This window comes from Ursus americanus, chromosome 13 (assembly GCF_024610735.1).
Source record: "Ursus americanus isolate L20-20 chromosome 13, mUrsAme1.1.p, whole genome shotgun sequence".
Taxonomy (NCBI): Eukaryota; Metazoa; Chordata; class Mammalia; order Carnivora; family Ursidae; genus Ursus; species Ursus americanus.
This window is the reverse complement of record NC_142139.1, coordinates 46,423,637-46,448,967: the sequence shown is the minus strand read 5'-3', so window position 1 is coordinate 46,448,967 and position 25,331 is coordinate 46,423,637. Positions and strand designations below refer to the sequence as shown.

Here is a 25,331-nt window from a genome sequence, read left to right as displayed (position 1 = left end):
AGTTAGAACTCATCTGAGAAATGCATCTAGAAAGGAGGGAATGCATTTCTATAAAGGCATATACTAGATAAAACTAATTAAATCGATAGATTAAGACAGGAAAAAGTGATGGAAACCATTAGGAAGTACTCCCCCGGGGAACCACCTGGAGAGCATTCCCTAGTGTCAGGCTACCACTCCTGACAACATACAGAGGGCAGGACACAACTGACTTTAAAAGATCCTCTCTATAAAAAAGACTACAGGTTAACAGAGCTTTATCTTTGAGGCTTTTGCAACTGACAAATCAAGAATTCAAAAAAAAAAAAATAGCTCAGGACTATAGTCTGAGGCTAGGACGAGTCCTTCTGTTTGAGAAAACTTTCCTGACTGATCATTGCTGCACAGTGTCACAGTCATCTCGGGAATCCATGGGGCATGCTTGTTAAATCGGTCTCAGTGCTAATAAAGAAGATAACCATTACAGATCTGAAACCTGGTACAAAAAAACCACAGAGGAAAGAAAGGCCACTCAGAATGACAATACTGTTTTTCAGCAATGCAATTAACATTTGCTTTATACATTTTAATAACTAATAAATGGAAAAAAGAAAACAAGGAAAGCCATTAAAATATAATTTATAATAATTTAAACTATATAAAGTAATGACAGCAATATGTGTGAAAACCGTGCCTTTATTTTAGGGTCAACCTTCATAAAATAATGTATCATTAAAACAACAGACCTATAATATTCAAGATTTACAGGACCCTGAACTGGAAGACAATTTTTTGAGTCCCTGTGCTGACACAGCTACTAATTTTAGAGTAGATTCCTTTGTTTTCATGAGTATAATTTTACAAAATGAAGAAGTTGCACAAGAGGGCGAATAGACAACACTACTGAACTTAGAAATGGTTAAGATGCAAACGTTATGTTCTGGGCTTTTTTAAAACCACAATTTAAAATATAAATTTAAGGGACGCCTGGGTGGCTCAGTTGGTTAAGCATCTGTCTTTGGCTCAAATCATGCCAGGGTTCAAGTCCATGCACTGGGCTTCCTGCTCAGAAGGGAGGCTGGTTCTCCCTCTGCCTGCCCTGTGCGCTTTCTCTTTCTTTCACAAATAAATAAAATCTTTAAGAAACAAAAAAATAAAATATAAATTGAACTTTTAAAAAGAGAGAAGATGAGAAGATGACAGTGGGAAAAACAGGGTAAAAAGAGTTATCTGCAGGTGAAAGAGAGAGGCCAAAGGCAGAGTGTGCATGGAAGCAGGAAGGGATCTGGGTGTGGGGAGAGGAGAGACCCAAAGGGAAGGAGACAAAAGGGCACCAGCAGGAAGGCGCAGGAGGGAGTGGGAAGGAACGAGAAGGAGCGAAGACCAGGCAGAGGAAGAGACAGAGCCTGCCCAGAGAAAAGAGAGGGGAGTCCAGAAGGAGGAAGGCGACAGAGAAAAGGGTTAGAAGGAGAAAGAGAGGAGGTGGGCAGTGAAGAGGTATAAACAGCAGAGAACCTGAGAGAAGCAGAAAGACGTGAAGAGGTAAGCAAAGCAGTGAGGGGGAGAAAAAGTATCAAGGAGACGGTGAAAAGATAGAAACTAGAAAGCTGAGAAACTGAGAATTCAGAAGCACTGTAAAGAGAGGGTGATAAACAGAGAGAGGGTGGGGGGCAATATGGAGGCAGAAACAGAGACAGAAGAAGAAACTGAGACAAAATTTTTATTAAGGGCTACTTACTCCTGGATGACATTCTTTTTTTTTTTTTTTTAAGATTTTATTTATTTATTTGACAGAGAGATAGCCAGCGAGAGAGGGAACACAAGCAGGGGGAGTGGGAGAGGAAGAAGCAGGCCCACAGCGGAGGAGCCTGATGTGGGGCTCGATCCCGCAATGCCGGGATCACGCCCCGAGCCAAAGGCAGACGCCCAACGACTGAGTCACCCAGGGGCCCCCTGGATGACATTCTAATACACGTATATATGCTATGAAGTTCCCTTTACACAATGTTTCCCTAATCCCACGCATGGTAATTTATTGTATCTTTATTATTATTTAGTTCCAACTGTCTTCTAATTTCTCTTGTGAAGTATTCTTTGGTTTCTGGGTTACTTAAATGGGTTGTTTAATTTCTAAGCAGGTGGGAATTTTCTCCCTATCATTTTTTCTTATTCATTTATAGTCTAATTCCACTGCATTCTGAAAAATAAAATTTAAACTTTAGGAGAAAAGAAAATGAAGAAATTTCAGACATTTTTACTTATATTAATTTAAACCAATGATCCCCAATGTTTTATGAGGAGAAAAGCTGCTTTTCACTTCCACAAATTCTTGAGGTCATTAGTGTCATAAGAGAGACCCACATGGAACTCCTTCATCAGTGGTGAAAGAAAGTGACTTTCTTTTTTTTTTTTTTTTTTTTAAAGATTTTATTTATTTATTTGACAGAGATAGAGACAGCCAGCGAGAGAGGGAACACAAGCAGGGGGAGTAGGGGAGGAAGAAGCAGGCTCATAGCGGAGGAGCCTGATGTGGGGCTTGATCCCATAACGCCGGGATCACACCCTGAGCTGAAGGCAGATGCTTAACCGCTGTGCCACCCAGGCGCCCCAGGAAAGTGACTTTCAAACTACACCTACCCATCCCAAGAGAGAAATGCATTTCTACTGCAGCCTCACTCACCCTCTGAAAGAAAACACTTTACAAAACTGTATATGTGTCACTCTGATATTTTCTACTATATTGACCCTTCTAAATGCTTTTTTGACCCACTAAATTGCTTCCACAACCCACCAATGGCTGGTGATCCATTTGGAAAGCCCCTGCGTGGAGTGCTCGTGTGAGGCAGAGGGGAGGACGGCTGAGCTCCAGGAGCCTAAGCCAGGGAGGGTGTGAAGGGCTCAAGCGCTAGCTGCTTCCAGCTTCTCTCCTCCCTTCTCCGGCAATGCCAGGGAGCCAGGCAGAAGTGGGCACAGCAGTGGTACCGGTCCTGGCAAGTGCTCAGATAAGCCTTTGAAATAATTCAAGATAAAGTCCTTTCTATTATTTAGGAACCTGGATTAAAATTACATCTGCATCATTGTGTATTTCTAGAAACTTTTATTTTCCTGTTTATTGTGACTCAGTAAATATTTATTGAAAATAATAATAATTGGAAGTGGCTCCCCTGTCAAATTACTGAAGCCGCTTGATTTTCTGTAATAATGGAAACTCAACCATCATTTACATTTGGCTTTACAAAGCTATCACATGACTCTGTGCTAGGGTCTCAGCCCTTCTCACACTGCTGTCAATAGCCAGACCCTGGCTAGATTGTCTGAGGGAGGGAGGATTGGAGACTTTCAATAATACGTAACCTACTGGGGTACCGGGGTGGCTCAGTCAGTTAAGTGTCCGACTCTTGATTTCAGTTCAGGTCATAATCTCAGGGTCATGAGATCGAGTCCTGTGTCGGGCTCAGAGCTCAGTGGGGAGTCTGTTTGGGATTCTCTCTCTACCTCTCCCTCTGTCCCTACCCCCCAACTCATGAGTGCATTCATGCTCTCTCTCTCTCTCTAAATAAACAAATAAAATCTTTTAAAAAAATAATACATGATCTACTAGATGACTGTGAGCCAATGGGAAAGGACTTTGCCTTGTTATACTGAACACAGGAAATTAATGGCTCTCAGTTAGTTAAATTTCAAATGAGAAGCATGTCTAATGACAGATACATTTATCTAATTAAATGCAAACTGCTTAATTAGCATTGTTTTTAAATGGGTGACCAGGCAGCATGGAACACCATGTTTCCTTAATACCAAGCCCCCTTCCCTTTGCCACTGAATGATACTACATTTTTTCAAGACTATTGTTCCATAACAAGAACAATAATGCTCCATCCTCCCCAGAACTGTATAACCCAGGGCGAGGCAAGCTCTGAGTTCTTTTCTGAGCTCAGTACTGACTGGTTGTATTAAATCCATTTTTAACATCCATAAATTCTTTAATTAGTTCATTTAACATGTACCTATTATCCCCCTATCTGTGAGACATATTCTCTCTTTCTTACAACCAGGGCACAAGGGCAAGACATCTTTATTATCTATAATATGAGGACAATAGTAGTAGGTTTGGAATGAGAATCTAAGAAATTAGTAACATAAAAAGCACTAAAAACAATGCCTGGCTCACAGCGTCAGCTTTCATTATTGTTATTATAACATGCTGTTTTCTAAGATTAGAATGCGCCTCCCTAGGCTTCTGAAAATGTCTTTTTAACATTCCTCAAGTATGCTTTTCTTGAAAATCCCCTCCATCTTCTCACTTTGTCTCCTGGTGTCCCTCTAATGTCAATATCTTCACCAGCAGCATAAATAACAAAAGTACTGTATGTAGAACTAATTCCCACAGCAACCATGAACTAGTATCATCCCATTTTACAGATGATGAAACTGAGGCACAGAGAGTTCAGTGAAGTCACTTGCCCATGGAGACAAGATTTGATCTATGTAGTCCAGCTCTGGATCGCATGCTCTTAACCTTCACACTATACTGTCCCTCTCTTGCATCCTTCCACACACTCCTATCGAAGGAGTGATCAGGTTGTTTTGAGGTCGTCTGAATACAAATCTGCCACCTCCATTAGGCAGCTAGCTTCCCAAAGCTAAGCCATGTGTGTTAACTCCATATCCCTGGCATCCAGCATTGGCTCCGGATCAGAGTGAGCAGCAAGTATAACTTTGCCACTCTCTGTTTGATCAGTGAGAAGTCCCAGAGTAGACACGAACCCAAATAGGCCACTCTGCTGTCACAAGCCCCAAATTCTATAACCAACTGTGCCAAAGCATGAGGTTCCTATACCGTGCCTAAGTACGAAGCTGTAAGGGAATACACACCACCAACTAATTGCAAGGAAGCAGTACAGAGAAAGACAAGGTTCCTAACATAAGCCAAAATTATAAAGCTAGTAAAATTAGAGTGCATTACTTTCTTTTTTCTATTTTTTTCCTATCATGTCCATCCTTGAAAACAGTGGTTCTCAGCCAGGGAGTGTCTTGTTGCCCAAGAACAATGTCTGGAGACATATTTGATTATCCTAACTCTAAAGGGAGTTTTTCCCAGGTAGCTAGTGAACAGAGCCCAGTGACGCTGCTAGACATCCTACAACATACAAGACAGTCCCCACCCCCACCCCTCAACCCTGCCCCCAAAGAATGATCTAGTCCAAACATAACGATGCTGAGCTTAAGAAACCCTGCTCTAGGATGAACTGCCACTGTGGTAGAGAGGTGGGAGAACAGTTGACCTGTACTGCTTTAGCGGAGCACAACAAAGCTGCCAGCAGTGGGAAGGAGAAGAACATACAGACTTACAACTAGAATCTGTGGGCCAGGCTCCTACTGCCTGTCCGCCCAATGACAACTCCTGAATCGCCGGGATGGAGAGCCAATATCCACAAAAAACTCAAGCATTTTCTCCACTCCATCCCACAGAGTCTCTCAATAGTCAAATTAGGTACTAACCCAGCTGTGCCCAGAGAGGATTATATGGATGTGTTTTGGCCAGCGTGTTCACTGACTGAGAGGTGCGTTTCTCTGAGAAGGCTCTAATGGGTGGGTGATCAACAGGCATGACAGTCGGTACCCAGGCCAGGTGGTAGGTTAACACTGCAGTCAGTAAGGCAGCAAAAAACCTTGGAGAAATGGAAGAAAATACAACCAGATGAGTCAAAGCAGGAAGAATATGTCACATGCAGCAAATACACTGGCTATGGAAGTTGCACTCAAGGCTCCAGAGAGTTGACGCTTACTGGTTTTTGTTGATCTGTTCTATCAGAAGTGTAAACTCCTTGAGAAAGCGCTGGCAGAGTTGGGTTTTTTCCAAAGTGCTGGACATCATGGTAAGCCATACAGGTTCAGCTATCCTTGGAACAGAGTATAAGTTCCAGATTGTTCCTCTACAGAAAAGAGAAGGGATACACAAAGCTGTCACAAATATCATTTTGGATACTCTCTGTATAAAGGAATAAAGATGAAAACAATAATCTGAAACTTTGCGGCCCTTAAGGGATTCAAGCAGTATGTAAGTCAGAGACCGGCAAACTATGATCCACAAGCCAAATCTCACCACCACCTTTTTTGTAGATAACATTTTATTGGAACATAGCCACGCTCATTTGTTTACATATTATCTGTCGCTGCTTTTACATAATGGCAAAGTTGAGTAGCTATGACAGAGGCCCTTTACAGAAAAGGTATACTAACCCTTGACATAAAATATTCATTTTTAAAGCAATTTGTTTTCACAAAGCCTAGTATAGAACTTTATGGCTATTTTTTTAAGATTTTATTTATTTGTCAGAGAGAGCACAAGTGGGGGAACAGCAGGCAGAGGGAGAAGTAGGCTCCCCGCTGAGCAAGGAGCCCGACGCGGGACTCAATCCCGGGACCCTGAGCTGAGCTGAAGGCAGACGCTTAACTGAGCCACCCAGGAATCCTGACAGCTGTTTAGATAGATAGATAGATAGATAGATAGATAGATAGATAGATAGATAGATAGATAGATAGGGAGGAAGGAAGGAAGGAAGGAAGGAAGGAAGGAAGGAAGGAAGGAAGGAAGGAAGGGGCAAAAGGAAGAAAGAAAGTACATGCTATATCAAAAATGTGACCAAAGGCAACTCAACACTCATCAATTGCTAGCTGGTGCTTTAGTTCTCGAAACCAAAGCATTCTGTTCATTTCAGATGGAAAAACTACAGTAAGTGGCTCTTCTTCACTATAATATATATACTGAGTTTTTATAAGGATTAACGGAATCAAATTCTTAGAACTATAAGCTATTAGCAAAACTGACTAATATAGTTCTATCACCTTACCAATTCAGAAACAGCCCTAGAGAAGTTAAGTTACTTGCATAAAACAATGAACGACAAGGTCAGGATGAGACTTCAGGTCTCCTAACACCTGGTGCCCAGGGTTTTACTGCAAGCTTCATGACTCACAAGCATATTTCAAAGAACACATGAACTTAGCTTGGGATCTCCACTGGAGAACACATCCACTCCAAGTTAGCTGAGACATATTCTGACTTGATTTTCTGGGCTTGAGATGCAATAGAATTCCACCTTGGCCAAAAACCTTTGCTGAGTTAGGCAGCAATGACAAGTTAAAGTCACATGGAACTGGGATTTATTTACTAAAACTAAAGTCTCCAATTGCTAACACTTTACTTTGTCACCGTTTCTGGAGGGGCAGACTGCTGAAGAAAGAGTAAGACTTGTCTATGAACAAGTGAGGCTCTCTGGTTCTGTGTTTTCAGATTCCTGACCTCTGAAAAATTAATACTTTCATTAAACTAGCCACAACTTCATGCTATTTTCAACTATATGACTTAGGTCTTAACAACCACCAGATAATGACTGATGTGTTACTTCAGTACTTTATACATAACCCAGGATTCAAAAACTACTGAGGATTTTGCTCCAAGAAGCATTACAGAATTCACCTTAAGTATCAAAAAAGTGTTCTAAAATTCTAAGAACTGTAAAAAATATTTTTTTAAAGATTTTATTTATTTATTTGACAGAGAGAGACAGCCAGCGAGAGAGGGAACACAAGCAGGGGGAGTGGGAGAGGAAGAAGCAGGCTCCCAGTGGAGCAGGGAGACCGATGCGGGGCTTGATCCCAGGAGCCTGGGATCACGCCCTGGGCCGAAGGCAGACGCTTAATTAGCCACCCAGGCATCCCCTGCAAAAAATATTTTTATCCTTCAGCTACAGAGTTAACAGTTTGACTCATTAGCTCATGACCCATTTGGAGTGTGATTCCACTCCCCATCAAGAAACCAGCTCAGAGAAACGGTGTGAGAACGCCAGCTCAGCACCATGAAGGAGAACCCCACCCACTACACTACACCTTCCCACCCAGATACCAGGAGCAAGGACAATAGAAAAGCAGTCTCAGGAGTACAAAGATCATGAATGAAAAACTGACAACGAAGACTCACTAGGGTGATCATATAATTTGGTGTCCAGACCAGGACACTTGCAAGAGGACACTGGGTACAAACAAGGATCATCCTGGCAGACTGGAAGGTTTACATCCCTGACATACACTCTCTCTCCAGCTACGCTGTGGATAAGCAGCCCTGAACCCAAGTTTCCACATCTGTAAAATGGGGCTAGTTAATAGTACTTACTGGCAGGGCTTTTTTGAGGATGACATGAAATAACAGACTTGTAAGAGACACCTAAATATTAGTTTTCTCCATTTATCCTGTTAAAAGCAATCAAAGACTGGATGACAGGCAGCAATGTGGATTACACAGCGCTGAGTGACCTAAACTTTTTGCTCCAGTTGATCTCGATTTCCATCTTGAGGGAAGAAGCTGCTAGGTCAGTAATAACCGCCGGCCCCGTGATTCTTCCACGTAATGGTCTCTATGTATCTCTAGACCCTCGGCTGCTGTGGCTACTGCCATTTATCAATTTACCCTCTGGGGTTTGCCAGACGCTGCCGATATACCTGAATTCTCCCAGAGCTTCCATCAGACGGCTGACGTAGAACTGGACACGGAGACTTGATTCGGCTATCTTCCTGCAGGAGATCATGGCCTTCGTGGAAGAGAAAACAAACCAAATTACTCTCCGAGAAGAAATTCCTTTATAACTGTCTACTACTGGGCTTTTGTTAATAAAATAATATTATAACCAAAACACTCAGTGTGGTAATGACTTAAGGCATCAGGAAGCAGTGATCTCCTTTCCTGAAATACTCTAGTATCTGATATCTGCTATCAATGTGCCTAAGGGTCTATTCCTGTTACAATTTAACTTCTCTAAAAAAGTGATCTGATACATAAACCATGAGATGCTACCTTAAAGCCCCCTAATCACTTCTCTATTTGACACCAGAACTACATTCTTATTACCTTTTCAATGGCACTCTTCAACCTGTTCATGTGAGATTCAAACAGGGGAAAATGAGAAAAAAAGAAGTCCTGGAAATTCCTTTGTGCTTCTTCTTTCTCACACAGAGAAAAGATGATGCTTATGGCAATTTTCTTCCTCCGAACTATGGCCGGATTAGAACTGCAGGTTTCTTCAGCCAGGCTGAATGTCTCATCTGTCGACCTGAAGGAAAAGTAAGTTTGAAAAGTTGCCATGCATCAAAAAATCACATTGAGGATAAACTGTAATGCCAGGGGATGACATTCAGAAAGCGAACCCAGAACTCTCAGAGTCTTAAACAAGAGTTGTCTGCTTCCAATTCATTCTCTTCTCTAATTCTCTGTCATGAAAAATGAAAACATCAACTTACCACATGGTATTTTCTAACATGAAAAGAAACTTAAATAAAACCTAAAAGTAACTTTAAATGTCCTCTTGTTAGACTCTTAGTCTTTTTCCCTCGGATTATTTTACAACAGACTGGTGGTATTTGGGGAGGGGGGAAGACACATCTGGTCACTCAAAACACAGGCCCTTTGTTTTGGTTGATAGATACCAATAGATAGGAACATTAGAAGGGAAATGATCCTGTGGTATTCTGTTTAACCAATGCGTCATGTTTGGAAATTTACTGGTGGTTGAGGCTTACTTTCCCAAGGCTATTAAAACCATTAGATGAAGTAACTCCAGTAAATGTTCAGATTAAGCCATGCAATTGATTAAGCTCTCTGGGAAATCCCCCAAGCAGAAAGATGTATCTCTCATCTGGGTAGTCAAGTTCTCCAAAAAACTTAAGATTCTTTTGAGAGACTCTGCTTATATGAAAAGGGAGAATCATGAAGCCAGTAAATTATGAGTATGTTCTCAATCTATCTTAAGGGATAAGACTCACAAATACGACCTAACCCTGCTTCTTACTGAACTACTCTGAAAAACCAACATTGACTACCACATAGCTACTAACAGCAAAACTGAAAATAAATTTTTTTTTTTTTTTTTGCACAAAGATACCAAAAGCAAAGTACATAATACATTGCACATGAAAGCACCTTGCCTGGCACACAGGAGGTATGCGATTAACTTTCTCTTTCTCACCGATTTTCACCGTTTAGTCTCATTATCTCCGCCAATATGGGAGGGTACTCCTTCCTCTGTTTTCTTCACCACAAATTACCACAAAACAATTACTTATGCTTGGCAGGAGTCAAGGCAGTTGGCCTTCATACTCCTGATCTTAAACTCATTTGGTACTCTACGACTCACAGCCTATAATGTTCCTGTGATTTCAAACATATCCATATCTTTGAAAACATGCATACATCAAAAGTTTTATGGTCAGCAAAGCCATTTTACTTTTGAAGGAAAGGAGATAGACATCTTGTTCTAAGCTCAGAAAGGATATGCTATTGTTCCTCTTAACTTTAAGCAAGATCCCCGAGATGCAGATGTGGCTGATAAATCAGTACTAGGCTCTCACTAACACACACGCCACTGGCAGGACATGAACTCCAGGTGCTGCTGGAGATGCTGTGCGTTGTAACAAACCATCAACAGTTTTTTCTGAAAAATTCCTAGATCCTAATCATCTGCTCATCAGAAAAAAAATCTTGAGCCTCTTTTAGAATTTTACTTAATTTCATGCAATGAAATTTCATATGGCGAATACTCTTCTTTTCCCAAAGTACCTGTACTGTAACTTTGTTTTTTGCACGTTTATTTCTGTTTTTATATAGGAAGTTCTGAGCTTATACATGGCCAACACTTCCTTGCAACACTTTTCTTGTCTGGCATCTCATTTTTTCTCTTCTTTTTCAAAAGTAAAATGACCATTTCAGTCCATTCACCTTCAGCCAATGTGGTCCTTAATAATGAAATTGTAATAAACACTTAACCCTATGCAGGTTTGTGCCTCATCTTCATCTCGCTTATAAACAATCACTAACTCATCTTAACGTAGCAGAGAGTGCCACCTACTGCATTTCTGAAAAATCTCCATAGCTGCAACAGTGTGGATAGCTCTTACATGCTTCGCTGTCTCTCTCTCTACTGAATTCCAAAGCAACTGAGCTTCATTCTGTAGTCTTGGATCAACCACACAAACTAGAATAAATCAGTTCACACAGTACTGTGATTATATTCTGGAGATTATTCCACAATGAAAGAACGTTTCAGAATGTTTTAAAGCATTTGAGTATGTACCCTAATACTTTATCGTCTCCTCCTCACCCTCAAGTCACCACGGAAGGTACACAGGCCTTTTTGCAAATGTGGAAACTGAGGCAGAGGCATTCATCAACTTGCTTCAGGAACAGAAAGCTTCATAGTGACCATGCTGGAGCTAGAACCCAGGGTTTCTGTCTTCTAAGCTAGGCTCATTGCCTAGACATTGGCAATGAGCAGGGACCCGGCCCCGTGTTGGATCCATCTGCTGTCTTCACGCCATCAGGTACATCCTGCCAGCTGGAGCACGAAGAGAAAACAGGTGGGAGCAAGCACACCAGCTGACAGGACTTCAGGTCAAGGAAAGACCACTGCTATGCACTTAAGTTTTCTCCTTACAAAAAAATCAAATAGAATTTTGTTGACACTTATGAATAAGTATTTACATACATTATTTTTACCTCAATATCATAAATAAAGCGAAAACTATGATTATTTAAGTACCTCTCAAGGATCTATAATTGATATCAGGGCTGCTTAGTCTGTTTTTGTCAGCTTTGAACTTAATCTGAATCTATGTATTATATTGGGACATAGGAAATTGCCATTTTTGTAGGTCAGAAAACAAACCCACAGCAACTTTATATGGTTGGTTCAATTTAATAATTCAAATCAAGGAGCGCCTGGGTGGCACAGCGGTTAAGCGTCTGCCTTCGGCTCAGGGCGTGATCCCGGCGTTATGGGATCGAGCCCCACATCAGGCTCCTCCACTAGGAGCCTGCTTCTTCCTCTCCCACTCCCCCTGCTTGTGTTCCCTCTCTCGCTGGCTGTCTCTATCTCTGTCGAATAAAATAAAATAAAATCTTTAAAAAAAAATAATTCAAATCAAAAGCCCTTCTGGGTATTTAATACCTTGGTCCTTTAGGGTTTCTGTCACCTCACTAAGGGATGAAATCTCTGCAGTTTCTCTTCCATTACAGGTGGTACTTCCCCACCAGGTGGGAAATGCCCAAACTTGACTCCCCATCCAGTAACCAAAATTTACCACCTGGCACAGCAAGGGGCCTGGAGACAGGAGTATCCAGTGCACAACCAACTGTTAAGGATTGTGAAATCATCCTTTTTACCTTTAACTCTCTTAGGAAGTTTTTGATTACTGTGAATTTTCTCTCAAAGCCAGAGGCAATCATATATTTGGAACCCACTGTTCTTCTGTCTAGCAGAAAAAAATTAATTTTCCTACCTGCATACCTGCCAAAAGTAAGAGATCAACTGCAACATCTTTAAATGAAGGGATCTTCACAGGCGTAGTGATCAATTCAAAATGTCAGCTGCACTGACGTTCTCTATGTGTCAGCTTCATGGGCATGAGACCCCACTCACACAGAGTCCCTTTCCCGGATGGGCCCCAAGGCCTGATTTAATGTTTTGCGGTTGCCATCTTGAATTCTTAGTAATTTTATCTTTGAGCCTGTATTCTAGAAGTGAAGTCTGATGGGACAATGCAGCATGTGAATGAGCAGTGAAGACACCGGGCTGCAGAGTGCACAGCGGGCTCAGGCCTAAGGGCATATAACCCAGACGCTGAGCCACTGGCTGGGCAGCCAGGCACACACCCACATGTCTGAAAAGTCCAGGGTGCCAGGAGGCCCCAAGGCGGTAAACCTGGGACCTGAGCCCAGACTGGTGGCTGTGACAGCAGCAGCAGAAGCAGCAGCGACCACAGCCATGGGAGAGAGGAAGGACTTGGGTAGTGCCGTGACCCATGGTATGAGGCCAGCTTACCCATTCATCATTGGAACCTGTCCCTATAGAGTGTGTACAAACATTTAATTCTCTGACCCAAGCCCCAAGATAGTAAATTATCACAAAGAGCCTACAGTAGACATTGCGCTAAAGCATATTCAGGAATAATCAGAATTCTTCAGTTTTATCAAAATTTCCAGTTTTGAAAACTATTGCAACATTGCAAAGTAAGTATCTACAGGCATAGAAACAAATTAAATGTAAAGCTTGTTGCACTGGACAGAAAAAAAACCCCACTATTTTCATATGAAGCTTTGGATAAACAAATTATTAATAAGGAAGCCCACTTTAAAATTAATTTTCCTTTTAATTCAAGATGCAGTGATAGAATCCAAAAACAGGCATTTTGAATTACATACAACTCATGAAGACACTTTCAGTTGCTTTTAAGACCTCCATAAGTTACAGAAAATGTCAGAGGAGACATTAAAATAACTTTGTATAAATTTACATTTAAAATTAAATTCAGTCTTAAACAAAATGGATTTGTGTGAAGAATTAAATCTTTTTAGAAAAACTGTTCCATAAGAATCATCAGATCTAGATGTACCGAAATTTATATTTTGAAAGTTTATCAGAAACTTAATCCAATGTTTTCATAACCCATAAAGTTTCAGTAACAGTTATAGCAGCAGAAAGATCTTTCTCAAAAAATTGTCAAAAATTACTTGCCATCTTGCATTTGCCAAGAGTGATTAATGCTGCTTTCAATTATATCAACTGAAAGCAAAGTTGCTAAAAAGTATAAATTTTGATAACCTAACAAATGAAGATAGAAAAGTGTGCCAGAGAAGTCTTGATGAATCAAAATATAGCATTATTATTTATTATATTATGTAAAAATATGATACCAAAATATTATTTCTTGCAATTTGTAAGTTTATATTTAATTCATATTTCACTATTCCCATTACATTTTGTAGTAAAATTTTTTAAAGGAAAAGCTTTACATTTTAGTACCTTTAACAGCCCTTTCCCCCACTTTTTGAACAAAGGGGCTCTGCATTTTCATTTTTGAACCAAAGGTATTTATTTTAGGTGTAAGTTTAGTAGAGATTCATTAGTTCCCAAAGCCAGATCTCAATTCAAATTAGAGTTCTGAAGAATTTTCAGAGGAGTGGGCTGAAGAATGCTATTCAACTTCAGATTTAAACCTGAAGGAATAGGGGGAGCCTGGGTGGTTTGGTCAGTTAAGTGTCTGCCTTTGGCTCAGGTCACGATCCCAGGATCCCGGGATCCAGCCCCACATCGAGGCCCACATCAGGCTCTCTGCTCAGTGCGGAGCCTGCTTCTCCCACTTGCTCTGCCTACTTGTGGCTGCTCTTTCTGTCAAATAAATAAATAAATAAATAAATAATCTTAAAAAAAAAAAACCAAACAAAAAACAAAAACCTGAAGGGATGGAAAAACATTTTTAGTAAAGAGATGTCTAAAGGGGAAGGCTTCTACAACCCATCATTCTCTTCAATCACAGAAGCTGTTGTAAGGACAGTGAGGATGGTGGGATGCCTTCTCCTGACAACTGCAGCGATGGCAATCATAATGATGGCAATAATTGTAAATAAGTCCTACTGGCCAATATTTTCTTTACTATATCTTGTCTTACCTTGGCCTGACTTGCTGTATGTCATTTAACTTTCCCAACAACACTGTGAGGCTGGTACTAGTACGATGATAATGCGGACGAGGAAGCAACACTTTGCATGCAGATTAATTCGCTGTCATGTATACCCTAGTGAACGGCAGAGCTAGGACCTGTCCTCACACCGAATTCCGAGCTCTTAACCATTCCACTCAAAGCCCACCAACCACAAAGCAGTTCCTCAGTGAGTGAAGCAGTTCTATTTTTTTCTTATTGTCGAGCTTGCTAGGACTGTGAGAACAACAGGAAAGAGGCAAGCATCCTGACATGTGCTACACACAGGCCCTGACCCTCGTCTCTTGGCTTGCCCTTTAAGCACCATCTCTCCCATGAAGGGGTCTCCAATTCCCCGCCTGACCACCAGCAAGTGTTCTCTCCCTCCTCTGAATCCCAAGGCACTCGATGCCCCACCTACGGCATTTGTAGTTCAACATCTTTGTGCCGTTATTTATGTGTATATGGTCTTCCCCTAGTCAATAAACTATACTAATGGTCCACAGATGCAGGTGTATATCTGAGTCATCTTTACACCCTCACAGACCCCTACACACAGTGATTACTAGCAGACTCATTAAATCAAACAACTGACATGTAAATCTTTATAGATACGACCTATGTTAATTCCCTTTTAAGGTTTTGAGTTATAGGGAGAAGGAGGTGGAAGCTACTGATGTAACATGATAATAAGCCAAAACGTATGTTTTCTAAAACAAGTAAACTTTAAAATTCAACTGCAATGAAGGAAGAATATACCTCGATGCCATCTTTATAATCAGATTCATGACCATTTCACATTTAAGAATTTAAGTTTTCTGAAAACAGTATGTCACAATTCTTGAGTTCATATGTTTTCAAAGACCGCATTGGTGTCACAGTAAGCCAAGGAAGGGATTTATTCCACCCTTCTAACTCATGAGAGCTACAACTGGAAGGGAGCCAATTCAAAGAGGGACCATACTCATTTTAAATTAACACCAAGTCTCGCTCACAGCTCATGTTTCCCAGTGTCTTCCAAACCAGACTGGTTTTCAGCTTTTATATTTACTGTTTATAAAACTTCTAACTTACTCATTTTCAGCCTAAGCTGAAGCTAATCCAGCTGTTTTAGTTCTTTTTCCACTAGCAACAGGTGAGCGCTGCCAGTTTGTTCAAGCGGTCTACAACTAGTACCTTTCTCAGCAAGAACAAGCTTGCAACTCACCTCCTTGGAATGATGCCATTTTCCAAACTGGTTGTCTGACTTCGAAGCCAGCGGCGCTGGTAACTGCTGGAAGAGGATGTAGAGGAGCTTGGAGATGGAAAAGGTGTAATCAAAAGGCTGCTTAGTGAGGCTATAAGGAAGAAAAGTTGAAAATTTAAAGTTGAGGTAAATGAATCCTCATGTAGGTACACAAAATCATATGTGCCAAGTGACCTAAATTTTCAGGTTCTACCAGTCACATCCAGCAGGGGGAGACTCTAACTTCTCTCTTACTAAGACTTCTGTACCGCAAAGAAAACTCCTTTAAGAAGGAAAATAAATTTTAAAATAGGGATTACAGACTACCAAACACACCAATTATCAGGCCCTATATTTCAAAGGCAGCATAATTATTAGTCACTTAACCAGAATGCAGATTTCTGATAAAAATAATCCACATAGCATAACTGTTTATATTGCTACCTGATAACTAATGTTACACACGATGTTTATTTACATGTCCTCTTAACTACTTCTTCACTCCTATTTTGAAGTGAAATCTAGGCAAGTAAGTAGTTCCTTCACAGAGCATCCCCTCTCCTATTGCCTATCTCCAAATACACAATACTTATCCTCCTTCCCTCCACCAACCAGCTCCCCCACTAACCCATCACCACTCCCCTTGGCTGCGAAAAAGCAACCTCTAGTCTTAAATGTATTTTCTGCCTGGATTACTTACTTGCCTCGGGGCCTCTCTCTGCTTCTTTTTGCTATATAGGATTAGATGCCTACAGCCCAGACTTCTCTAACAGGCAGGGAAGGACTGGTCCCTTTCAGGGTAGGCAAAGGAATTCTTACAAATCAGAGCTGCTTGATGGATGTCCACTAGTTTGGAAGAATGAAAGAAGAGATAGACTATTTTCCTTTTACTTTCCTCAGGCTAAGGCATTAGACACTGAAATGTCATTCAGTCCAGTGGAAAAGGAAATGAGGTGCTATGAAAAGCTGGTCAGTGTTTTCAGAGGCAAATCACAGACAAAGGAAATTGATTTCAGCACACATAGTATACTATGCTCATGGATATCACGTGAAAAGGCATTTCCCCATATGAAGTTTTACATTTTAATTTACACTTTTATAGGTAGATGTACATTACATGACTCCTTGACCTGATTTCTTAAATACTACAAGAATTACTTGGCTGTTAGTCAATACTCAATAAGCAAATGCTGGAGTGTGTACAATGTGCCAGGTGTGCCAGGCAACTGGGTTGCAGTGGTGGACAAGTCAGACATATATTTGCCTGCACGGAGCTTCAAGTCTACATGAACAGCAGTGAACTTGCCAGGCTACAAAATCAGATGTAGAATGGCTCAAGGTTCTTTCCGCAACAGAGGTATACCAAGATACTTTTCTTCTAATCTAGTCAACACTTCTAACAAGTTTGTTTGGTAGATCTAAATCATCTTTGTATCCCTTGTATCCAGGACAGCCCCCTGGATAATTTATTAAAGCAATTAATAAATTCTTAGTGAATGTATGGCACTTCTTCACTACAGTATTGCCCAGTTATGGCTGGCACCAACAGTCTGCCTCTGTTCTGACCTGGTTTCACCCTTTGAAGCTGGACTTAAATCTCCAAAATCAAATCCATATTTGAATTATCAGTGGTGGGTAACTTTACTGAGAATTTTGAAGGGAGACAGAGTAGAGTTTTACTTAATAAAAAGTGCCAATCAGACATTTGTGCCCCACCCCCAAGCTCTGAAAGTCCCCTATAAGGTACATAAGCTCCTCATTCCCTATTCCTAAATCTTCAGGGTCCCCTGTCTCTCTTCCTATCTTACACTGATCAAGTCAACTTCTTGTCAGGTGGACGACAGGTAGTACTTGTATTATAAACATTTTTTCCCTGTCACAGAAGCAAGATGGAAATGACTCTGAGGGCCAAATCTATTCTGGAAATTGTATGTATTGCTATATAATTCAGTTTAGCAAACTGAGTGAAAGCCCAGGCTCCCGGTTCAAATCCTATCTCTGCCCCTCACCAGTTGTAATACCTGGGCAGTTTCTTAACCTGTCAGCTTTCTCATCTGTAAAATGAGGACAGTAAAGTATCACATCTCAGTATTTTTCATGAGAACTGCAATCTGCTAGTGAGTTGTGAATTACTTAGTGAACTGACACCAATAGTTAAAAGAAAACAAGAGTATATTGCAATGCTAATATTAACTGATGAAACTTGTTATACATAAAGATGTTTGTTGCTGAATCATAACATAAAATGCATTAGCATGAACTGCAGACAAAAGAAAAGTTTGAGAAGTACTGACCTATTTCATAAGGTTTCTGCGAGGATTAAACAAATCAATACACTTAGTCCAGTGCCCTACACAATAAATGCTGGCTATTTACTCCCTCTGACAATTCCTGAACAGGAAAGCTAAGTAACACATTCCAGAGTACTAAAAGGTTATTGGTTCTGATTAGTTATCATAAAACCACCTAGGACTTGTAATAGACACATGAAAGGGAAAGGAAAAAATTAAAATAATAAAAAAACAGAAAGAATATTCTTTTTTTTCATTATAAAATTCTGAATAAAAATTTGTAACGTATACAAATGAAATATTAAGCTAAAAGTGTTGGCTTAAAGGAAACAGTCAGAAAAACTAAGAGGCAGCCCACGGAATGGGAGAATATATTTGCAAATGACACTACAGATAAAGGACTGGTATCCAAGATCTACAAAGAACTTCTCAAACTCAATACACGAGAAACAAATAAACAAATCAAAAAATGGGCAGAAGATATGAACAGACACTTTTTCAATGAAGACATACAAATGGCTAACAGACACATGAAAAAATGTTTTCAAAATCATTAGCCATCAAGGAAATTTAAATCAAAACCACATTGAGATACCACCTTACGCCAGTTAGAATGGCAAAAATAGACAAGGCAAGAAACAACAATTGTTGGAGAGGATGTGGAGAAAGGGGATCCCTCCTACATTGTTGGTGGGAATGCAAGTTGGTACAGCCACTCTGGAAAACAGTGTGGAGGTCCCTTAAAAAGTTAAAAATTGAGCTACCCTATGATCCAGCCATTGCACTACTGGGTGTTTACCCCAAAGATACAGACGTAGTGAAGGGAAGGGCCATATGCACCCCAATGTTCATAGCAGCAATGTCCACAATAGCTAAATCGTGGAAGGAGCCGAGATGCCCTTCAACAGATGACTGGATTAAGAAGTTGTGGTCCATATATACAATGGAATATTACTCAGCTATCAGAAAGAACGAGTTCTCAACATTTGCTGCAACATGGACGGCACTGGAGGAGATAATGCTAAGTGAAATAAGTCAAGCAGAGAAAGACAACTATCATATGATTTCTCTCATCTATGGAACATAAGAACTAGGATGATCGGTAGGGGAAGAAAGGGATAAAGAAAGGGGGGGTAATCAGAAGGGGGAATGAAACATGAGAGACTGTGGACTATGAGAAACAAACTGAGGGCCTCAGAGGGGAGGGGGGTGGGGGAATGGGATAGACTGGTGATGGGTAGTAAGGAGGGCACGTATTGCATGGTGCACTGGGTGTTATACACAACTAATGAATCATCGAGCCTTACATCGGAATCCGGGGATGTACTGTATGGTGACTAACATAATATAAAAAAAAAAAAAAAAAAAGTGCTGGCTTAGGGCTACCCAGCATTTCCTTATCAAAAATATTTTAATATTATTTAATACGATTTTTACATTAAAGTATTGTGGTATATCATTGTCATGTCATTGTGAGGAGGCCCCTTATTTCCTCTCCAACCCTATCTTACACCACTCTCCCCTTACTATATTCCAGCCTTCTCTCTATTCCTTATACACAAAGCTCCAAAGCCTGTTTCCACTCTAGGTCTCTGCACTAGCTGTTCCAATGACAAAAATGCTCTGCACTCTGATCTTCACGGAGCAGGTTACCAAACAGCAATCCAGTCAGATGAAAACTTCACCTTCTTGGAGAGACCTTCCATGAGCACCTCCTATGTTTTACTTCCCTCAGTGATACATGCTTACCTACATTTTACTGCCTGTGATCTGTGTTTCCTTTATTGAATATAAACTCCACGAGATCAGGGATCATGTCTATTTGATCACTGGTCTATCCCCATATCCTACGAAAATGCCTGGCACATAAAATCCTCAAGAAATACTGCTGCAGGAAGAGTGAGCGAACAATTATGCAAAGGACAATGATGTCTGTCTCAATCGATAATTACGACAGAAACGAAGCATTAGAGAAACAAATTTCTAGAGAGAATTCCAAGTCTGAATTTATCGAAGGTCTCCTATGGTCAAAGCTGTATACACAGCACTTGGATTTTCTCTTTTTCCTCCTACCTTCATTTTTAAAAATTCGTTTTTGTTGTTTGTTTTGTTTTGTTTTGTTTTGCGGGGGTGGTGGTGGTGGTGGTGGATAGCGGTGGACCGGCTCTGAACCTGAACACGTTTTCTTTCTGTTTGACACAGAGGGTACTACATCCAGAAGACAGGAATGATCTTTTTTACTGTAACACTGACAGTACTTCCCTTACAGTTTCTGCTTATTTAAACACTTAAAAAGTATAAAGTTCCTTAAAGGTTAGCAGTTATATTTCTCAACAACAGAAGTATTTAAAAAGGTCAATTAATAGAGCTGTGACTATTGACTGATAGGAAAATGCCATTTTTAATAAATGGAATACATTAATAGGCAAATAAAATTTTAGTTAATACATTGTAGTTACCAAATCACAGAGTGATTTTGAGACCAGAAAGGGTCCTCAAAAGCATCCCAAGGAACTTCAAGTTTTAACACAATTCCTACAAAGTCCTCACCATCATGATTTCAAAACACCTTTATTTTCTCTAAACGGACTTTATTTTTTTAGAGTACTTTTAGGTTGACAGCAAAGCTGAGTGGAAGGTACAGAGATTTCCCTCCATGTAGCCCCTGCTCTCACATACAGAGAGCTTCCGCACCATCAGCATCACTCACCAGAGTGGTGTACTTGTTACAACTGATGAACCTACACTGAAACGTAATGACCACCCTTAGGGTCACTCTTAGTGTTGTACTTTCTATGAGTTTGGGCAAATGTATAATAACAGGTACCCACTACTACAGTATCAATCAAAACAGTTTCAGTTCCCTAAAATCCTCTGTATTCCAACTATTCACCCCTCCCTGCCCCTGTCCCCAACTCCTGGTGACCACTCTACAGTTCTGCCTTTTCAGAATGTCATACAGCTGAAATCATGCAGGATGGAGCCTTCTCAGATTGGCTTCTTTCACTTAGTAATATGCAATTAAGTTTCCTCCATATCTTTTTGTGGTTTGATAGCTCATTACTTTTTAGCATTGAATTATACTCCATTGAAAACACCTTAAATCTTAATTTCTTACCTGGGACATAAACTCTAGCCCAGCCTTGGTGATCAGCTCACTCTCTACATTTATTTGCCAAGTTATTTAACCTTTCTATGCCTTTTAATCCATAATCTGCAATCTAAGACAGAAGTGTCTATAGAGACTTTTGGGAAGTATAAATACTCTTGGTTCTTTGCCCCTTCATATAAATAGGAGTTTTTCTGTCTGGCTGCACAAGGGATTTTAACTGAAGTTACACTGAATTTATATTTATTTGTGAAACTTCATCTCTTTCTCCATCTCTTTATTTTTTAATTTTTTTCCTTTAAGACATAGTTTCTTCTACTTTATTTTTTTTTGAACATTTTTTAAATTTAAATTCAATTAATTAACATATAATGTATTACTGGTTTCAGAGGTACAGGCCTGTGACTCATCAGTCTTCTATAATACCCAGTGCTCATTACATCACATGCCCTCGCCAGTGTCCATCACCCAGTTACTCCATCCCTCCCACCCCCATCACTCCAGCAACCCTCAGTTTGTTTCCTGAGATTAAGAGTCTCTTATGGTTTGTCTCCCTCTCTGGTTTCGTCTTGTGTTATTTTTTCCTCTCTTCCCCTATGATCCTCTGTTATATTTCTTAAGTTCCACAGATCAGTGAGGTCATATGATAATTGTCTTTCTCTGATTGATTTATTTTTGCTTAGCATAATGCCCTCTAATTGCAAGTTTTTAAATCTCTCCAGAACTGTATCACACGTTTTGTTTTTTGATTGTTTTGTTTGTTTGTTTAGAATTATTCCTAGATCCCTTACAGTTTGGGCTGCTATCTGCATTACTTTTTTATTCTAATTTTTCTTAAACGGGTAATAAGAATGCAAATGTAGAAAGGAAAAAATACTAAAGCAAAAGCTAGCAAATTTCTGAAACTGAAGAAGATACCTATCCATTCCAGGAGAATACCAAAGGTCTGACTAGAAATATGAGAATTATAATGAAATGAAGAAACTGAGTTCTGTCCAAGCTACATTACAGACTGCCAACTTCATATATAGAAAGCAAGGCAAAACCCAAAGTAAAGATTTGACAGTAATGATACAATAAGACATTTTTATATTGGGACAGTTTCTTACATAGACTGTGGAAAGAAGAATAAGCCAAAAAAAGTGCTAGTCCCTAGTGATCCTTGCCCCACACACCACAAAGGACCATACTGACACAAAAGAGATCAGATGCCCGCTCCACGATTTCTAGGAGACCCTGGTGCTGGGGAGCCAGTTGTAGACTATAGCTAAGCGGTCTTCTGTTCTGCACCTCAGTCTCAGGTGGGCTGGCCAGAAGGCTCCAAATCTTATCTGAACCTTGGAGATGATGAGAAACTGTTTCATGACAACTTCCCAGGGGAGACAGAGAAGTGAGTGGGGGATGACCTCCCAGCAGCTCCTTAGAGGCCTCCCATTCTTTTGTGTTCTCTGAGAAGTACGAGTTGTACTACCAAGACTCAGATAAGCTGAGTTCAAGCCTTACCCTATATGTGTACACGCAAGGTCAACAGGACGCCATGGCCAGACAGCAAACAAAGCAGTACCCTCCTGGACTCTCGCCCCTCATTACAAAGCACTGTAGCAGTTAAGTCAATAAAGAATTCAGATACAAACAGGATGTCAATTTGCATCATTCAATGGTAACCCGAGTTGCAATAAACAGTGTGACTCCATGTTTTCATGTTTAACTGCTGATACCTTTTCAGCTTCTCCCCCCCAACTCCCTTCCCTTTCTGTCTTCCATCTGGGCAAGGTGATGAGAAAGCCCAGGCTCTCCCCTTTGGAACCAGTGGGAAGTTCAGCCATGTGTGGAAGCCCTCACCCTGGCCCTACACCCCAACCACCATAAAAAACCCAAGATCATCTCCCTTCCCTTTCTCTCATTTGCTGACCAGCTTAGGAAGCCCACCCTGCTCTCACCAGAAAGCCATTATGTGAATGATAGATATTTTCATATCCTCTTGGCATGTGTGTGGTGTCATGAGTCTTGACATGCAAACTGTATTTTGAGTGGGGTCCATTCTGTACCTATATATGGCCAAAACACGTACTATTCGAATACTATGATGATGCGTATTCTCACGCTGAAGGTTCATTTTAAAATACCTGAATAAAGAGGCCCCTGGATGGCTCAGTCGGTTAAGCATCTGACTTCGGCTCAGGTCATGGCTCAGGTCATGATGTCGGGGTCTTGGGATCTAGCCCTGCGTTGTCAGGCCCCCGGCTCAGTGGGGAGTCTCTGCTTTCCCTCTCCTGCTGCCCCTCCCGCCATTTATGTGTGCTGATGCTCTCTCAAATAAATCAAATCTTAAAAAAATAAAAATAAAAAAACACTTCAATAAAAGTATCTGAAAGTACATTACTGAAGTTTTTCTCATATTGATCTTCTGTTTATTTTACTACTTTTAAGAACAGAGGAAATGCAGTTGCTCAGTGAATGAGGAAATTATTTTTCTTGTCAATGATTTGAACATTTTGATGAGGAAGAGAATTGAAGCCTAAATTAGGGTGATAGATTAACAAGGCTCAGCGGCTCTGGTCTCAATTCTGGCCCTCCAAACCTTATTCTACTCATGCACGCGGACTTCCAGATTCTGGCTCCTGTTGCAATCCATCTCTTCAGAGCCTGTTTCCTGTTTCTAAATTACAGCTGACTACTCACAGCTAAAGGACTTACAGACACATCTAACTGAAGAATTATCTCAGTATCTGTCTCCCTGGACTGGCCTCTGCTTTCCCTGTACTAGTTAGTGCCATTATCCTCCGCTTGTTTACCTGAGTCAGAAAGTGTAGACGCACCCTTGGTTCCTCCTGCCTTCTCCACATCCGGTGTCCCCTTAGTCACCGAGCCTTGCCAATCCTACCTCCTAGCATGGCTGAAACCTTCCTTCCCTTCTCCCAAGACCTTACTCAAAAATTTTTAATGGTAACCATTAAAAGAACCACCCCTGAAAAAATAATTAATCTTCTAGGTTAACATATGCATACAGCACACATTATAAAATATCCAAAAGAGAATACGATGAAAATGCATTTCCCCTTCTTCCTTGTCCCAGCTTGCATCCCTTCCATAGACATTATGAATATACTTTTCTATCTTTGTATGTAGGAAGAGGGCTTGTATACGTCTTTGTTTTGATGGTTTACTGAAACACACTGTTGATACACTTTCTTCTTCCACTTAAAAAGACATCTAAGAGAACTTCTCTATTTCAAGGCACGCTGAGCTGCCCCGAATCTTTTAACCACCATGTGGTATTACTTTCCTGGAAAGTATAAAATTTCACCAATACCTAGTGATGAACATTAAGGCTGCTTCCAATCTTTTTTAAACATCTCATCCTGTCTCCTTCTAGTCCTCATCTTCCAGAATGATATCAGAAACACAGTTCTTGGGGTGCCTAGGTAGCTTAGTCGGTTAACCGTCTGCCTTCGGCTCGGGTTATGATCCCAGGGTCCTGGGATCAAGCCCCACAATGGTGGCTCCTTGCTCAGTGGGGAACCTGCTTCTCGCTCTCCCTCTCCCTCTGCCTGCCACTCCCCCTGCTTGTGCTCTCTCTCTTTCTATTAAGTAAGTAAATAAAATCTTTAAAAAAAAAAAAAAGAAAAGAAAAATCATTCTCAAACCTGTTTATAGGAAAAAGCCCATGAATATGAATATTAAATTTTAAATAAAAATGTTATGTATTTCTCACATCCTTACTACATTCCAAAAATTCAGAAAGTAAGGCAAATACCTTTAAGTAAACTGCTGGTCTTATAAGGAAAAAACATTATAAGCTTATGATTTACTTTGTTCCTTTACTAAAGAAGCTTCTTTTAAAAATTCTAGTTAAGGCAGTAAAGAAGTTAGATACTCTTTTTTTAAAAAAATATTTATCTATTTGAGAGCGAGTGAGCAAACGCGAGTGGAGGGAGGGCAGAGGGAGAGGGAAAGAATCTCCAACAGACTCCCCGCTGCTTATGGAGACTGATGTGGGGCTCAATCCCAAGACCCATGAGATCATGACCTGAGGACACCTAACTGACTGAGTCACCTGGGTACCCCCCCTTTTTTTAGTAAGTTAAATATTCTTGTTATTGCTTTAATTCTTATTCTTTCTGTATGTTATAAGCTTATAAAGAGGCACTGGAGTACTTAATATGAAAAGTAAAATACATTAAGACACAGATCAGAA

General features: G+C 40.4%; 1 protein-coding gene across 5 annotated transcripts in view; it reads right to left on the bottom strand.

The window, feature by feature from the left end:
* FNIP2 (folliculin interacting protein 2) overlaps positions 1 to 25,331 on the bottom strand; it is a 131,877-nt gene that overhangs the window by 27,284 nt on the left and 79,262 nt on the right. For all 5 annotated transcript variants that reach the window (XM_045798730.2, XM_045798732.2, XM_045798731.2 and 2 more), the window contains 5 exons: positions 15,716 to 15,845; positions 8,888 to 9,089; positions 8,482 to 8,570; positions 5,769 to 5,915; positions 5,482 to 5,651 (listed from right to left, as the gene is read on the bottom strand). In XM_045798730.2, coding sequence (XP_045654686.2) covers positions 5,482 to 5,651; positions 5,769 to 5,915; positions 8,482 to 8,570; positions 8,888 to 9,089; positions 15,716 to 15,845 — 738 coding nt within the window. The remainder of the gene's footprint in view (positions 1 to 5,481; positions 5,652 to 5,768; positions 5,916 to 8,481; positions 8,571 to 8,887; positions 9,090 to 15,715; positions 15,846 to 25,331) is intronic.